The sequence below is a fragment of the Primulina tabacum genome, chromosome 14, assembly GCF_025594145.1.
Source record: "Primulina tabacum isolate GXHZ01 chromosome 14, ASM2559414v2, whole genome shotgun sequence".
In the NCBI taxonomy this organism is placed as follows: Eukaryota; Viridiplantae; Streptophyta; class Magnoliopsida; order Lamiales; family Gesneriaceae; genus Primulina; species Primulina tabacum.
In genome coordinates, this window is record NC_134563.1 from 4,162,626 (window position 1) to 4,180,330 (window position 17,705).

The 17,705-nt window shown below is 35.2% G+C and overlaps 2 protein-coding genes, 1 non-coding gene and 1 pseudogene across 5 annotated transcripts; 3 read left to right on the forward strand and 1 right to left on the reverse strand.

Moving 5' to 3' along the window:
• The first annotated feature begins 1,725 nt into the window (after positions 1–1,725).
• On the forward strand, positions 1,726–1,799 carry TRNAV-AAC (transfer RNA valine (anticodon AAC)). The gene has a single exon. It is a non-coding gene; the product is annotated as a tRNA-Val (tRNA).
• Positions 1,800–2,119: 320 nt separating this feature from the next.
• Positions 2,120–6,713, forward strand: LOC142525051 (trans-Golgi network-localized SYP41-interacting protein 1-like; annotated as a pseudogene).
• A 2,475-nt stretch (positions 6,714–9,188) lies between these two features.
• Positions 9,189–12,248, reverse strand: LOC142525052 (uncharacterized). The gene is made up of 3 exons (XM_075629221.1): positions 10,724–12,248; positions 9,896–10,384; positions 9,189–9,247 (listed from the first exon to the last, which is right to left on the reverse strand). The coding sequence occupies exons 1-3, from the start codon at positions 12,246–12,248 to the stop codon at positions 9,189–9,191; spliced, it is 2,073 nt and encodes a 690-aa protein (XP_075485336.1).
• Positions 12,249–14,343: 2,095 nt separating this feature from the next.
• Positions 14,344–16,922, forward strand: LOC142525462 (uncharacterized). Of its 3 annotated transcripts, XM_075629764.1 has the most exons (9): positions 14,344–14,535; positions 14,647–14,711; positions 14,897–15,160; positions 15,397–15,457; positions 15,630–15,754; positions 15,840–15,902; positions 16,002–16,126; positions 16,209–16,372; positions 16,734–16,922. In XM_075629764.1, the coding sequence occupies exons 1-8, from the start codon at positions 14,457–14,459 to the stop codon at positions 16,348–16,350; spliced, it is 924 nt and encodes a 307-aa protein (XP_075485879.1). In that variant the 5' UTR covers positions 14,344–14,456; the 3' UTR covers positions 16,351–16,372; positions 16,734–16,922. The 3 variants fall into 3 exon arrangements, with proteins under 3 accessions (XP_075485879.1, XP_075485878.1, XP_075485880.1); XM_075629763.1 differs by lacking the exon at positions 16,734–16,922 and having other exon boundaries at positions 16,209–16,493; XM_075629765.1 differs by lacking the exon at positions 16,734–16,922 and having other exon boundaries at positions 14,350–14,535; positions 14,653–14,711; positions 16,209–16,493.
• Positions 16,923–17,705: the final 783 nt, after the last annotated feature.

Consider the following 17,705-nt stretch of genomic DNA (forward strand, 5'->3'; position numbering starts at 1 on the left):
TAGCTCGTCTGCATTTTCGATTTTGGTGATGTAATTCTTGAGAAGATCATCAACTGTGAATAATGGAGATATTTTCAAGTTTATCGTGTGATTATATACGATACGAATGAGGTAGAACTTTGTGATCTTGTTAGCGATGCACGAATAAAGTTTTACAAATTATCCTCCTTGTAGAAGTAATTGTTCATTGGACGAAAAATATAAGAATTCTACTCTTTCAATATCATTTATGCTACAAATTTTAAATCTCTCTAACCTTGTCCATATATATTTAGAGTTGTCAAAAAAATACGTAGGGTATGTCAGGTCGACCCATCTCACTATGAAAAATAGGTAGGTTGGTTTACGATTTTAGTGACACGTTTGGAGGTAGGTTAAAATATGTCAACCCGTTTGGGTTGCTGGTTGAGACGAGACGGAGGGCCGACAGACAGTTTTTTTAGAAAAATTAAATAAATTTTCATCATTTTTTTGTGAATTGTTGCATCAAGATACTTACTTTTAGAGTATATATTTTGATATTGAAACTAATATTTGATGTGTTTGTAATATTTTACATTTTTTATTTTTATAATTAAGTTTTTATTTATGTTATTCATATTATTTGGGTGTATGATTTTTTATATAAAATATAATTTGTATCAATGAAATCTCATATGCCTTTTTTGATTGTGATATTGATTAATTTTTATTATATAACGTATTAATATTTTTGTTTGAAATCTCAAATATTGAATTTTTTTCATAATTTTTTATTGATACTTGTTTTTTGTTTTGTTTTTTTTTGTTTTTTTAGATTGACGGCCTATCTTGCCCCATTTTCGCGGTTGGGTGGGGTAATTTGACCCATTGACAGCTCTATATATTAAAGTTTGAATCAAATCGTACTTCCCACCATTGTATTTTTTGTTATGATGTCGGAAAATTTTGATTTCATTTTTTTAAACATTTTATTTCACAAAATTAGTTTTTTTTTTTTTTGGACGAGAAAATTAGTTTAAGGATCTCAATCGATGTGTACAATGGAAGTCACTGATACGTAAGTTTCCAAGTATGGGTTGAATGGATGGTTATTTCAAATTAATATGAAGATGCAGAAAAGTTGGCCAAAATTTCAATTGATGGAGTTTCATTAACAATTAATTCAAATTTAGTCACGATATTTATGAATTTAAGGGTGTAAGTCAATTTAAGGGTGAGAGTCGGATCGGATATTGTCATTTGTTAGGTTCGGGTTTTTTGAGTTAGATACCCGAAATTTTCTTGGTTTTTTTTACCTTCTTCGCTAAAAACCGAAAAAATCTTTAAAAAATTTTTTCATATCCATCTTCAAATACAGAAATGTTCAGATAATATTTTTCGATTTTTCATTTATATTTCCTTTTTAGTAACATTTATTTAATAATTGATTATACATAAAAATTTTGAACCAAAAAAAAAATTGTTCAATATATGCTGAGTACTTCGATCCGACCAGTTATTAAAATTAGTACCCTACCCCAACCCGGAAAAAACCCCGAACACAATCCTCACATTTTGAGACAAAAAATCTTTTGAATCGCTTGAAATTTGATTCCAATAATTTCTGAACGATCTAGAACATTTTATGATGATAATTCAAATTAATAGAACAAATTGAGTAACTCGAACAGGAACGTAGATGATGAAAATTAAATAAATAGTTTATAGGCTAAATAAAATAAAACTGAGAATCTTGGCAACTGAGGTGTCGTGGTGTAGTTGGTTATCACGTCAGTCTAACACACTGAAGGTCTCCGGTTCGAGTCCGGGCGACGCCATTTTTGGATATTTTCTCCTTTTTCCCTCCGTTATGACTGACCCAAATCCTAAAATGGGTCGGGTCAACTACCATGTCACACTTCTCGTTTTCACCCGGGACGTGTCATTTCTTTTTGGTTGGTTTTTCCACCCAACCAGACAGTGAATCAAAATGTCAGCGTTTGGCCTTTTAGTTTCATTTGCTTGCCAAATGCGGTGTCGTATGAATCATGATTCATGTATGTCTTCCTGTGTTCAATGCTGAAAACTAATAACGAATAAATGCACAATCTTTACAGTCTCCCAATCCCGCGGAGTTTTTTTCAAGGAAAAGGTGAAATCTTTTTCCTCTTATTGCAGTTTCCCCTTTCTGTTTCGTTCTTATGTATTTTCTTATACGCTTGCGTATTGAAAAGGCACATGATTTTCAAGAATGGATGTTCATGAGTTCTGGCGCGTATAGATTGATCTTTTTGTGTTTTGTTAGATCTGGGTAGGTATAAGAACGGTGAAACAGGCGAATTGGTTTATTAGATTTTTATCGCTATGTTATGATTGATGGAAATGTCTGATAATCATTTTAGAGAAGGCTCTTTAGCTGGGGAAGATGGAGACTATTCCCCTGTGGAACCTGCAGTTGCTGCAGCAGCTGAGAATGTAGGTGATTCTGCTGATCAGATGCCCATTATCTTGAAAATTTATTAAATAAACAATATTTCCATTTGGTTACTTGAATGTTGGTCTCTGCCGTTTCTCGTGTAGGTAAATTCATGGAAATATATGTGATTCCTTCTCAAAATATAAATATATGTATATGTATGTGTTAAATGTCCCACATTGATTAAGTCGTTTGTATATATGAACTTGAACAATTTCTTTGTGCTAGCTTTTGAGTTGTGTTAGGTCCAAATCTCAGTTTTAACATGAAATCAGATTCAAGACCCACAGTTATATGTTGGACTGTCTTATAGCCACCCGATAATATCTTGTAAATTTCACATTTCAGTTGTTCATTCCTAGACATGATGATGTGTGTTAAATGTCACGTATCGGCTGTATTAAATATTTGGGAGTTTTATATATGGATTTGGACAATCCTCCCCTTGAGCTAGCTTTTGCCGTTGAATTAGGTATGTTTGTATGTCCTATATATCTAACTACACACTCTATGTTAGCTCGTAGGTACTGAAATTCTAGAATAAATGCTTATGATAAGATGTTTTGTTATATCTCTTAGAAAATGCATGATTTGGTTTTTTTTTATAAAGAAGAGTATATCTCTTAAAAAGGTAATGCAGAATACGGGTGTTTGGGACTATCATCATGTTTCAGCATTTCTTGGTGATTCTTGATGAAAACATGGCCAGGTTGATACCTCAACGAGCGAATTCAGATTTAGCTATAGAGTTATCTTGGTTGTTCGCGATCCTTCAAATAATAGCTGAGAACTATCTTCAGCATGAATTTTTGCTTTTTATTGGAGCTAATATTGTATTCTTGTTTTATCTTTCAGTTTTTTGGACTCTCGAAAATGGAATGATTTATATATGCTAACAATAACGTTACAATTCAGTGCCTAAAGTGAGGAATCTTTCTATGCAGGTGAGTTATGGGACGAATGAGACAAGGGAAGCAGATGATGGAGGAAGGGAGGATGCATTTGTTGATTGTCAAGATGAATAGAACATTCTGAGGAAAAGGAATTATTCTCAGCAGAAGATGAGATAGAAATTCAGAATCCCAACAGAATTCTCAGGAAAAGAAATTAGTGCAGGATAACCAGTTTCACGAATCCGATAGTGTGAATAAAAAAGAATTCATGAATGAGATGGATATGAATCATGATATGCAAGAAAAGAATGTTGCTGAGAAGGATAAATTTGCACAAGAATACGAGGTTCATTCTTGGTTGATCTGTCCTGTTTTAACCTATGTGATTGTGTATATAGACCTGAATAAAACCTTTATTCTATGCAGGAAGAAATGGTGGCGTTTAGCAGAGGACTTACTCGCCTTTGTTATCAACTGAAGGTTTTGAGTAAGCAACATTCTTCACCTATTGAAAATGAGGATCGATTAGTGAATCATTTTCAAAATGAAAGTAACGGTTGGGATGAGAAGACCTTGGGATCTGGTGCCTCCTTAAATGAGATGATTAGTGAGTGCTCCATGCTTATTAACACTGCTTTGAGCAAGCCTTTGCACAGTGAGGGAAAAGTTGAAGAACTACATGCTGTACTAAGTAGAAAAGATCAGGAAATCGATTTTCTAAATACAACGTAGCTGAATTATCCGAGTCAAAGCATGAAAATTCGTTTCAGTTAAATGAATCTGGCAATGCAAATGATAAACACATTGGGGAAATTGCGAACATGATATTGTCTTCTGTTTCACTGACCCTCCGTCAAGATGAGCTATTGGAAGGAGCACTAGAAGAAAAAATATCTAATGTTGAGAAGTCAGTTTTGTTTTTAGTCGAAATGTATAATTTTTTCCTTTCCGAAACAGATCAGTTCAGGGCATGTTTAACTGCGGTTGGATCAGATATCAACACAACGGATGAAATAGAAACTTTTGTGAACAAACATGACAAAATTCTTGAACTTAGAAGTTAGGAAGATAATTTGCTCCAAAATCTAAGCTATTTAGTTGGTGAAAATAGGAAATTGCTGGAACAACTAGAGAAACAACAATCAGTTGTTGAAAATGTGAATGCAGAAATTGAGAATCAAAGTGCTGCGGCGTTGGAACGGGGAGAAGAAAAAGTATGCTAACACCAAAGAGAAGCTTAGCATGGCTGTGACAAAAGGAAAGGCATTGGTGCAGCAGAGAGACTCGCTGAAGCTATTTCAGATGTGCAGAAGTATTATCAGAGTGGTGGCAATGGGTGAACAGCAGCCTTTAGATTTTACTGATAAACTAAGATGGCTTGCAGATGAGAACAAATAATTGAAGGGTTTATCTCTACAATACCATAAAATGAATGATGCATTATCTTTTTTAACTTTTCCAGAAACAATTGAATCTAATGCATTTGATTCCCATGCCTGTTGGCTTGCGGAGTCATTTTATGTGTCCAAACAAGAAGCTATGAAGTTACAAATGAGATAGATCAAACCAAAGAAGCTGCGAGTGGGGATATTGATCGCTTCTCAACTTTAATATTGGCAGAAACACTAAAAAATAGCTATCTTCTAGCTAAATTGCAGGACTTGAAAAACAGTTACGAAGTTCAGGAAAAGTTGCAGCGTGAGCTAACTAAAGCAAGGGAAGCTGCAGAAAATGCGATCAATAAACTGAATACATCACTTTTAGCCGAATCTGGGGAAAAGAAATACCTTCAAATGAAGCTGGATAACTTGAGAAAAGAATATGAGCAATTGTGAGAAAGGAGTGTCAACTTTCTTTGGAAAAGGATCAAATAGTAAGTACGTTATGCGAGGCATCTGGACTTGCAAATGATGGTCAACAAGAGGATCACTGATCAATTTGAGGTGATGACCATAATTTATTGTTGTCTCGCAAAGATTCAGGAAAAAATATGTCATGTCAAATCAGATCTAGTTGAAGCAGAAATCTTTGAAGGATTCCAGACTCTTCTGTATATCAGAGATATCAAAGTGAGTCTAAGTGAGCTAATTTTAGAGGAAGATTGTTTTACAGAATGGAGGTGAATCAGATGTCAAACGAATTGCAAATGACAACTCGAGAACTTAATATGCTTGAGGACGAAAAAACTCTCATGCAGAAAATCTTGAGCAGCTGGAGGAGAACTGCGCTTTGCTCAGGGAGAAGTTATCAATGGCTGTTAAAAAAGGCAAGGGGCTTTTCCAAGAACGGGAAAATCTGAAAGGATCTCCGAGCGAAAAGAATGTTGAAATTGATCGGTTGAAATCTGAACTCCAGCTGAACATATCTGCCTATAATGATTGCCATGATCAAATCAAAAGATTGTCACTTGATGTGGATCACATTTCTCAATTGGAGACCGATTTTGCTGCTACACAGGAACTTGCTGATCAATTCAAGCAGTTCTTAGCAGAGAGCAACATTAGACACCAGAGAGTTGTGGAGTCTATTGAAGGCATCGCTGCTCCAACCGATTTGGTTTTTGAAGAGCCTACAGAAAAGGTGAAATGGCTTGTTGGATATCTCAGTGACCTTGATCTTTCAAATACGGAAGTGGCACAAGAATTGAGGAAGGCCAAGGATGAAGCAAGTTCGTTGGCCGGCAAGTTGTCTGAAGTGCAGACTGTAACAAAGTCCCTTGAAGACGCCTTATCAATGGCGGAAAATAATATATCTCTGCTCTTGGATGAGAAGAGAGAACTTGCAGTTTCTAAGGCACTTCTGGAAGAGGGATTAGATAGGGAAAAAGAAGAAGCTTCTTCTCATACAAGCAAGTTTGAGGAGATGTCTGCAAGTAAAAGAACTCTTGAAGATGCTTTGTCCCTGGCAGAGAACATTATTTCCCATTTCATGAATGATAGGGACATAGCTATAGAGTGTAGAACTCTCGCAGAAGAGCAGATACAGATATTAAGGGAAGAAACTGCTGTTCATATCAGAAAACTTGCTGATACTGATAAAACTATACAGTCCCTTGAAGTTGCATTGTCTCAGGCACACGAGAATGTTTCCCAGCTCTCTGAAGAAAACAGTAAGGTACGAATTGGTAGGGAGGGTCTGGATAATGAGATAAAGAAACTCAGAGAAGAAGCTGATTCTCAGGCTACCGAGCTTGCCGATGCCTTTGATATAATCAAATCGCTTGAGGATTCATCATTACTGGCAGAGAATAACATGACCGATCTTGTCCTGAAAAAGAACAATGCTGAGAAAGAGATAGCAGCACTTAATTCTAAGTTGAAATCTTGCATGGAAGAGTTAGCTGGAATTCGTTGAAGCAAAGTAAGTTTCTTGTTGGAGCTATCTGTTCAATGACCGACGATTTCGGTTGGGAATAAATCTAGCAAGCAGACTAGGTCAAATAATAGTATTTGGAGATGAGTCCAGGTATCGTACCCACATAGATCGATGTTTAATTACTAGAATATGGATTATTTTTCCAGGCCAATAAAATTCAAATGATGGGAGATAAATTAATTAAAACTAAATAACACGATTTAAATAAATTAACTAAAGCAAAAAAATATCCAAATTATTAACTAGACGAAAATTCAAATTATTTAAAAACGACTAAGGCGCATAACGGTACCGAGACAATTTATAATCTACGTGTCAAATTCATATTCAATAAATTAATTATTTAATTCACGACGGAATTCCCAAAATTATTTATTAAACGATTCCTCGAATTAATAAACCTAATTAAATCTAACAGTCCAATTATTTCTAACTGAATTTAATTAGATTCAACCGCATTAGATTGCTGTGAAATTCCAGTTTTTCAACCTAAAGTCGCAATCGCTGGTTTTTCCTTCCTTCTTCCTCCCCTTTTTTCTTCTTCCGCGCTGTTCTCCTATTCCGTCTCCTTCTGTGCTTCTGTTATGGCAGCCCTCTGTACGCTTTTTTTATCCCTTTTAATGGGCCTCTCTTCCTTTCCTTTTTAAGCCCATGTCCAGTAAAGAAAGTGTAAATAAGATATTTATAAAGATTTACATAGATTTTTCCAAGATTTCAATATCATCAAGGAATAGAATATAAGAGTATTTAATTTCCTTTTTTCTGATATTTTGTTCCCTTTGAAATCTAGTAAATTTATATTCTCTATCAATTTAAACACTTTTCACTTTTTATTCAAATCTACAATTATTAATTAAATTAAGCACATAATTAGGATAAAAAGTTTAGATAAGGGCAAATATTATCAAATCAAATCCCTAAAATCTTTGTAAGATTTGGCCTTATCAATCCCCCCACACTTAAGCCTTTGTTCGTCCTCGAGCAAATCAGAAGAATAAAAATATTATGAAGGAATATTCAATGATTCACCACACAAAATGATACAATCAACACTTTTCAACATACCAAATTTCGTCACACTCAATCAAAAGATCACACTTTGAAAATCGTAAAATTCACTTTCGTTGCAACTTTAAAACTCAAGCATTCACTAGAAAAGATCAAGATAATGAGACGTGTGTAGTGTGGAGGTCAAAACTCATATTCCTCAAAGGTGTTTTAGTTCAAGAAGTGCTCATATTTTCTGATTTTTTTTTTCATATAAAGAAACTCTCCATAAGCTTATCTTTCATATCTTCCTCCACTAAATGTTGGAAGAATATGACCCGGTTAATAGGTCTTTTTAAGCTTATAACGTTAGGCCACGGCTCACGGCTACAATAAAGGTAGGGAGATTCAAAATGAGAGAAAATAAACAATTTAATCATACAGCACACTCCTTCATCTCTTATCTTCCTTGTACTTTCATTCATATTCCCCCATATTTTTTTCGATCTTCAACAACATTCCCTTTTAGGTTTTTTCAATCACCACATCATACAACGTTCAATCCTCCTTTTTTTTATAATTATATATATCTTTTCATCAACTCCTTTCTCATTCTTCATGATGATTTTTTTTCAAACTCCTCCAATTTTTCTTATCAATCAACACATGAGAGTTATTGAAAATTTTAAAGCGCTAAAGAGTTTATTTCTCTCAAAATTAAGGTAGAGGAATAGTGTATGAGCTAAAATTGGGTAGTTGATGTGAGATTTTGAAGGAATACGAATGGTGGCTAATTGTATGTCTTTGACACACTCCATTCGATTTATTAGGCTCAAAAGGGAATACTAGGGATATGAATGATGCATTGGGTAGGCTCGAAAGGCTCAAACGGTCCAAAGATCGCCTAAATCATCCCTAAGTCATTCTCCTCCGTATTTTCGTCTCGAAAGATAATCAGACAAGTTCTAGATTGTTTCTTTTCTTTCTATTTTTTTTTATGAGCTCGCCTCTTGCTAATTCACAATTAATTCATATAAGTATGACTCAAAGTGCATAGATGATGTCTCAAAACATGATACAAAACTAGTTTGTGCTCAAATCCTTCGGCTACAACTACAGCTCATCTCAATCAATTCTAGGTGTGATTCAGTCTCTCGAGTGATAAAAAATCTAGGAAGTCAATTAGTGTGTCATGTAATCACAAGTGCAGTTTCTCAAAGAATAACCAGAAAAAATTTCATGCTCGAGGATTAAACATTGAAGCACATGCTAAGTGTGGTGACGTGAAACAAACACAAATCAAATCCCCCCCCCTCCCCCCCACACACACACACACACACACACTTTAGATTTACACTGCTCTCAGTGTCATGCCATTCAAAAAGAATATAAAAGTTGGATGCAGAATAGCAAGAGAACACTTCCCTGACAGTGTTGCTTTAAATTCCATGGACTGTTACATGGGGATGGTAGAATTCCTCAGTGCTGGAAATCTTTTATTTCAACAGTTTAGCTTTTCCAGAATCTAAATCATATTCCTTTATTCCAATATTCCCTACACACACCAAAATCACAGAGAATTAACCTAATAGAGTAAAAAATAAAAAAAATAAAATGAAACGAAATAAAATAAATCATTGGGTTGCCTCCCAGCAAGCGCTAAATTTCTTGTCTATAGCTAGACAACGGAGAAGCATCCATCAAATAGCGGCTTCCGCCCATAGTAAATATCATACAATATTACATATGGGTCTTAATTATATGTGCCCTCAAGCTTGGCATGATATTGACATTGCACGCACGTCGCTCCAACAACACTCGGCAAAGACTGATTATTAGGGGAAGAACAATCTAATCTATGATAAAGCTCGTAGAGGATGTAATATTCTTGAGTTTGCGTTGATGGAAATAAATAATCTGTTGGTGGAATATATGTTAAGACCATGTATGAGTTCAAATCCTTCGACTTGTGTTCTTCTACATCCTCTAACTTCTCTTCTGTCTCATCTTCGCATAGGAATTCCTCGACGAATTCCTCTTCCTTCAAAAATAAATATTTTAAATGAGGAGGAAGTGGTTTGAGTTCGAGGAACTGAGGTTCTTCTATGGAAGGTTTAAGTGATTTTGGAATATGTCCAAACTCCCCAATCTTCGAATTCACATGATCTTGGCAGAGGCTTTGATCCCTCCAAGTAGTTCATACATTCCTCCACCTCTTCTCTGTCTGATTCCGTGGACTTTGGGTTCACCAAAAGCATCTCCAGTGGGTCTTCAATAAAAGTATCCTGCACACTACACTCAACAATATCTTCAATAGCATCTATTCTATAACAATCAGAAGATCCAGGATATTTCATACTACGAAAGACATTAAAAGTTACCTTCTTATCATTCAACCTCAAAACTAACTCACCTTTTTGCACAACTATGAGAGCTCTTCCAGTAGCTAAGAAAGGACGACCTAAAATTAGGGGGATCTCACGATCCTCCTCCATGTCTAGCACAACAAAGTCAACTGGAAATATAAATTTATCAACCTTAACCAAAACATCCTCTATTACCCCTCTAGGATATTTAATAGATCTATCAGCAAGTTGAAGGGAAATAGTGGTTGGTTTAACTTCTCCAATCCCCAATTTCTCAAAGCAGGAATAAGGCATAAGATTTATGCTAGCACCAAGATCACACAATGCTTTGTTAAAATTAGAATTACCTATAGTGCAAGGAATGGAGAAACTACCTGGATCCTTAAGCTTTGGAGGTAATTTATTTTGCAAAATAGCTGAACATTCCTCAGAAAGCTTAACAGTTTCAAAATCAACAAGTTTCCTCTTTTTAGTCAAAATATCTTTCAAGAATTTAGCATAAGAAAGCATTTGAGCCAAAGCCTCTACAAAAGGAATATTTATGTGCAATTTCTTAAAAACTTCAAGAAATTTTGAAAATTGTTGATCCAATTGTAGTTGCCTTGCTCTTTGAGGGAAATGAAGTGTATTAATATCAATATTATCATTAGAATCAAACTCCTTACCTTTCTTACATGTCTTCCGTGTAGTCTGAGTGTTCTGTTCCTTAGCATCTTCCATTTTTGGTTTCATTCCTCCATCATTCTTTGCCTCCATATCTGTAGAATTCTGCCTCTTTGGTTCCTCTTCCTCGGCCTTGATCACTGTACTCACTACATTCACTCCTTTCGGATTTTTCTCAGTATCACTTGGTAGTGTTCCAAGGGGTCGATTTGCTAATTGATTGGCTATTTGACCCATTTGAGCATCCAACCTTCGTAAGATAGCATCATGATTCTGTAGTCTCGTCTCCATTCCCACAATATGTTTCATCATAAAATCCTCATAAATTGGTCGTTGATCTTCTTGCTTGAATCCTGGAGGTGCTGCAGGTACCAATAATCCTTGTTGTCTCACTTGTTGAGGAATGGGCAGTGGAGGAATATGTGTTGGATTAAAGGAATTCTCTGTATTCTTCCAAGACAAATTAGGGTGATGCTTCCATCCTGGATTGTGTGTGGAACTGTATGGATTGGATTGCTGTCTCCATTGATTCCCCACAAAACTCACTGCTTCTTCATCAAAAATGGGTTGTTCCTCGATGACTATTCCTTGGACCTGATTTGCTTGATTTGATTTCAGCTGAGAGAATTGATGGGCCAACCCATCAATCTTAGCAGTAAGTGCATTCAACACATCCATTTCAAGAACTCCAGCCTTCTTTTCTCGTTTAATATCTGTCCAACCCGCACTATTTTCAGCCATATTTGAAATTATTTCAAGTGCAACTCGTGGAGTCTTCCTGTATAAGCTACCATTGGTTGCCGCATCTAGCATGGAACGCACAGAAGGATCTACTCCGTTATAGAAAATCTGAACTTGTTCAGATGAAGAGAAACCATGTTGAGGACACCTCCTCAACATCTTTCTAAATCTTCCCCAAGCTGTATGTAATGTCTCCCCATCCTTCTGGCGAAAAGATGAAATATCCATACGCAGTTGTGCTAGCTTGGTGGGTGGAAAATATTGATTCATGAACATTTCCACCAAACCATTCCATGTAGTAATAGAGCCAGCTGGTAGATCTCTAAGCCATTCTGCTGCTTCACCATGCAAAGAGAAAGGGAATAGTCTCAATCTTATGGCATCCGTGCTCACTCCATTGAATTTGATTGTGTCACAGATAGATAGAAATCCCTCCAGATGTGCATTAGGATCCTCGGTCTGCGATCCTCCAAATCTCACTTGATACTGTATCATTTGAATGATAGATGGCTTCAACTCAAAATTATTTGCTTCCACAGTAGGGCGAGTGATGCTAGAACCATAACCTCCAGTGGTTTGTCTAGTAAGATCATAGACAGTGAGATCATCTTCCTCGTTCTCCATTGCTTCAATCCCTGCTATTTCAACTTTCTCCTCTTGTTTTAATTGTTCTTCCACGTCAAAGTCTGAGGATTTCTCCCTTTGTGCTCTACGTCTCCGTCGAAAGATATTCTCAATCTCTGGATCAAACGACTCTAATTCTGTCTCTCCTCTAACACGGCTCATGCACAGTAAGATAATCCCTGAAAATAAATAAACAAACTTTAAACGTACGAATATGCGTAGAATCAACAAAATTAAATAAAAACCTAATCTCAAGAAAATAATAAATCCTAATATTAAACAATTCAATCCCCGGCAACGGCGCCAAAAACTTGACCGACGATTTCGGTTGGGAATAAATCTAGCAAGCGGACTAGGTCAAGTAATAGTATTTGGAGATGAGTCCAGGTATCGTACCCACAGAGATCGATGTTTAATTACTATAATATGAATTATTTTTCCTAATTCAGGCTAATAAAATTCAAATGATGGGAGATAAATTAATTAAAACTAAATAACACGATTTAAATAAATTAACTAAAGCAAAAAAATATCCAAATTATTAAACTAGACGAAAATTCAAATTATTTAAAAACGACTAAGGCGCACAACGGTACCGAGACAATTTATAATCTACGTGTCAAATTCATATTCAATAAATTAATTATTTAATTCACGACGGAATTCTCAAAATTATTTATTAAACGATTCCTCGAATTAATAAACCTAATTAAATCTAACAGTCTAATTATTTCTAACTAAATTTAATTAGATTCAACCGCATTAGATTGCTGTGAAATTCCAGTTTTTCAACCTAAAGTCGCACACTGAAATCGAATACTATTTCTAGTCAATTTAACCATGTGTTGATTGATGTGTGAAGCAAATATTAATCTATCGCCTTCCGGTTTTAGATTAACCAACAAATATTCTATTTAATTGGCCAGATTAAAAGAACACGTGATAAACGACATCAATCAATGAATAAAATAAATAATCTAATTGAATCAAACTCAAAACATCAAAAAATAATATGTCTCGGCCCCTATCATGGCCTTAGTCTATAAAAATCTACTCCATAAACTTAAAATAAAAGTGTAAGTTTCTGTTTAAAGTCAATGGAGAAAACATGATTAAAAGAAATGGAAAGAGATTCTCTGTAATTTGTAGCGTGTGAGGAATTTCTCGCTGGTTTTGCCTTCCTTCTTCCTCCCCTTTTTGCTTCTTCCGCGCTGTTCTCCTATTCCGTCTCCTTCTGTGCTTCTGTTATGGCAGCCCTCTGTACGTTTTTTTTATCCCTCTTCATGGGCCTCTCCTTCCTTTCCTTTTTAAGCCCATGTCCAGTAAAGAAAGTGTAAATAAGATATTTATAAAGATTTATATAGATTTTTCCAATATTTCAATATCATCAAGGAATAGAATATAAGAGTATTTAATTTCCTTTTTTCTGATATTTTGTTCCCTTTGAAATCTAGTAAATTTATATTTTCTATCAATTTAAACACTTTTCACTTTTTATTCAAATCTACAATTATTAATTAAATTAAGCACATAATTAGGATAAAAAGTCTAGATAATGACAAATATTATCAAATCAAATCCCTAAAATCTTTGTAAGATTTGGCCTTATCAGTCAGCTAAACCGACTTTACCTGCTTCTTGAAGATGAGACAGTGACAACATTGTTAGAACTATGTTTTAAAGAAATAATTGAGGAACTGAAAAACATGGATTTCCAACTTAAAGAAATGGATGACATTTTTCTCGAAATGAGATTGAATGTGATAAAAAATTGAATGATTATTAAAATAATTGAGTTGGAATGTAAAATAATAATAATAATATAATATTCAATTTGATCGATTAAATATGTGATAAAGGGATTTAGATTTTCTACTGTACACTTTTTACACGAGATGATCACATGACCATCTTGTGGACATCACATCATATGAGATAAATTTAAAAAGTTATCAGATTAAACGAGATGATCATGTGATCATCTCGTGTAAAAAATGCTGTTTTCAACATAGTAGATGATCCAAATCCGTGATAAAAGGGGTAAAACTGTTTTATCATTTTGATAGTTAATAAATGTAAATAAAAATTAATATTAAATGTAATACTATAATTATTTATGTGAAAATTTGATTAATTAATGTACAGACTAAACATTTGACAAGATGTGATAAAAATTGGATTATTAATCAAATCAAGCAAATTAAACGAGCTTTAAAAATAGAAACTAAATTATATATTTGAGAGAATGAAATAAAATAAGCTTGAACAGATAAAACAAGTCCAGACCAGCGTTTTACGGGGAAGCAAAGCTGTATACTTTATGGTCTTGCACCTGAAAAAAGATCGTTTCTTGCATTTGGAGATTAATTGATGGATTTAATTTGCACGAACTGCTGGCCCAGGGCGAAATCATGCACTCTGCATCTTCATACAGCCTTCCGATTCTCGGGTAACCATGGTGCTGAATTTCTTGGCCCAAGCAAATTAGCTGTATTGTTGAAATTGAATACAGAAAATGCTGAAAAGATTGCTTTTTTTAATTACCCGTTTCTTGAATCAGTTTTAGATAGAGGGCTTAGCTGCAGCAAAGGCACTTCTCTGAGAATCTCCACCAGGATATGCTGTGTGAGTTTTCTCGTTTCCCTCACCCTTGTTTTTCTTTCATTTGTGGTTTTCCAGAAAATGTTGGTTTATCTTCTCAAAGTATAGTTAGTCTTCCAGCAGACAATTCTCGAGTGCACCTCTAAATTTACTCATATGAATATTTGGTACAAGGAGAGGTGGAAGTAACACAAGTGCTTTGGTACCAGAATAAGACCAAGAAGTATTCCAGAAGAGGAAAAACTCAAGAAAAGGATGAGAATTCGTTTCCGGTTGAGGAAATACCAAACCAAGATGTTGGTCCAGACAGTCCTTCCTCAGGGACTGCTTATATTCAACATGAGAATAAGATATTCTCCTCAAATACATTGGAGATTGAGACTGAAGTCACGGTCCCATCGAGAAATGATGTGCTTCGAGCATGCACAGTCACTTGCGGTTTAATAGGTGCTCTAGGTGTTTTAATTCGACAGGTACGTTTCCTACACTAAATCTGCAGTAATTTTCTAGTTGGCTGTTAGCTCTTTGCTTTCTTTCTTTCTTTACTGTTGTATGGAAATCTGTGATTAAATGCAATTCTTTGACCAAATGATTTAGTTTCATTGTTTGATTTGACAAACATTAGGCATGGCTTGAATAATGATACTTGTATGATATGAAAACTGTGCCAAAAAACTCAAGTTTTATGTTGTGGACTGTGGTCTTGTAGATTTCTCACGTTGCATCAGCAGAAGGATGGCCTCTCAATGACTGTTCGGAGAATATAACATGTAGGATTTTCAAATTTTTACCTATGGACTCGTAGGATTAGTTTAAATGGGTGAGATACAAACAGTATGTTGTGATAACAGTATGTTGTGAATTTTTTTGCATCGCCGATCACCCATGAATAATACTTTTTCCCCCTTGAGCTATTATCTTGAAGTTTTATGCTCTGGACAGTTGGTTTTGAATTATGGCATCTTGAGTTGGTTGTGGGATCGGTTCTACTTGTGTCATCATCTCGGTTCTTGCTGTTGAAGATATGGCCAGATTTTGCAAAGTCTAGTGAAACAGCTAATCAGCAGGTATATCCGTTCATCTTCAATTCTTCATGCTCTTGGATGTGTGATGAACTTTTGTATATTGTCTTTAATACTGATTTAATCTTAGGTTCTCACATCCTTGGAACCTCTGGATTACTTAGCTGTGGCATTTCTCCCAGGAATAAGCGAGGTAAATCTTTGTTTCCCATATCATAATCAGCAGTTTTCGACATCATTTAGCATAGAAACCCAGTTAAAAGTAGGCGTTTTCGTTATGTGGATTAAGCAGGAACTTCTTTTCCATGGTGCGCTATTGCCACTTTTCGGAATAAACTGGACGAGTATGCTTGCAGTTGCTACCTTATTCGGCATATTACACTTGGGAGGTGGTCGGAATTACTCCTTTGCAGTATGGTATATCACATTGTAGTTATATATCTCTCTATCCCGTATCTATATGCAGTATTCCCATGTTTAATATTGTAAGCTTTCTCAGGGCAACATTTGTTGGGCTTGTGTACGGTTATGCAACAATTGTAACCTCAAGTGCAGTGGTGCCAATGGCTTCTCATGCTCTCAACAATTTAGTCGGAGGTATCATCTGGCAATATCAGAGAAGATTGGAGGAATCCAGCTAATTCCTTCTCTTAAACATGCTATGTAAGTAAACTATATAAACCTTGTTGTATATGTGTATCCCATACAAATTGTATTTTGTTATTGGAAATTCTAGCAATCTTTATGGAAATAATATTTTGTGGGAAAGACAAATTATATTTTATATTGTAAATTTTAGCAATCTTCACTGAAATAATCTCTCTTGGGAAAGTTTATATAATATGGCATAATTGTTTCAACAGGAGGTTATGAGCTGGCAAATTGATTCTTCCAATATTTGAATGGTAACAAAAATCAATCTTGAAAGATTTACTAGATCAGTATCGAGCCAGATCATAATATGCGTATATAAACTTTTGGGAGAAACATTTGATAACAGTGTCATTTTCTTCAATCCCCCTAGTTGTTGAGGTTTGGAGCAATGAAGTCTTCCTCTGCATTAGTATATCAATTCTGGTCTTTTTTGCCTTAATGACTGAGATCAAGGTAATGCTGGTCTAAATGGACGCCTACCTTTTATCGTCGATCCTAAGACCCTTGGATCCTCGAATGTTATAATCCCTGTTTATCGTAAATTATAGACACTTCTATGCTATTGAGTTAATACCGACCCTGTGATACCCCGTCCAAAAATGAACGAGATCCCAAGACTAGGTAGGTATGAGACTGTACAGTTGAGAAAACTTAAAAAAATTTATGTGATGTGTGTGTCATGTCCCGAGATCGGGATTAGTCGACACCGGCATTGTTCAATATCAAAATAAACATATTTTAGTCTAGACACCGAGATTCCTCTATTTTCTATGGTTTACTAATATCAGTCCTTCCCACCAGGTAAGGGCCATAATTATCATGCATTGAAATTTTTACATATATCCAATTGAATATTTACAGACTTTTCAAAATGGAAGGACGTATAATCAAATACATACTTTTAAAATAAGCACACTTATCTTAATTCCCGACTGAAGAAAACGTGATAGATAGTTTGCTCAGATCTTTAGAATTTGAATACCAAAGAGTGAGCAGCACTTCGATCGAAAAATCAGTCGCCTTGCAGAATTATTTGCACCTTATTGAACCATTGGATCATACTTAAACTTTCACGTTACGTTAACAAGTAAGCAGCTAATTTATGAACGGTGGATATCGGGGTTGAAGACGTTTGGCCTGTTTATGGACAAAAAACCGTAAGTATGTTGTTCTCGCCTAGAATTTGAGCGATTTTTTTACGAAGGTTATATACAAAAAACTAACAAGTGAATTTGGCTGAATTTTAGATATGTTATTTAAAACATATGAAAGAATATTCTGAACGGTGGAGATTGAATTCCGAGCACTTGAGCGAGAGATATAACTTTCCGAACTTGGACAA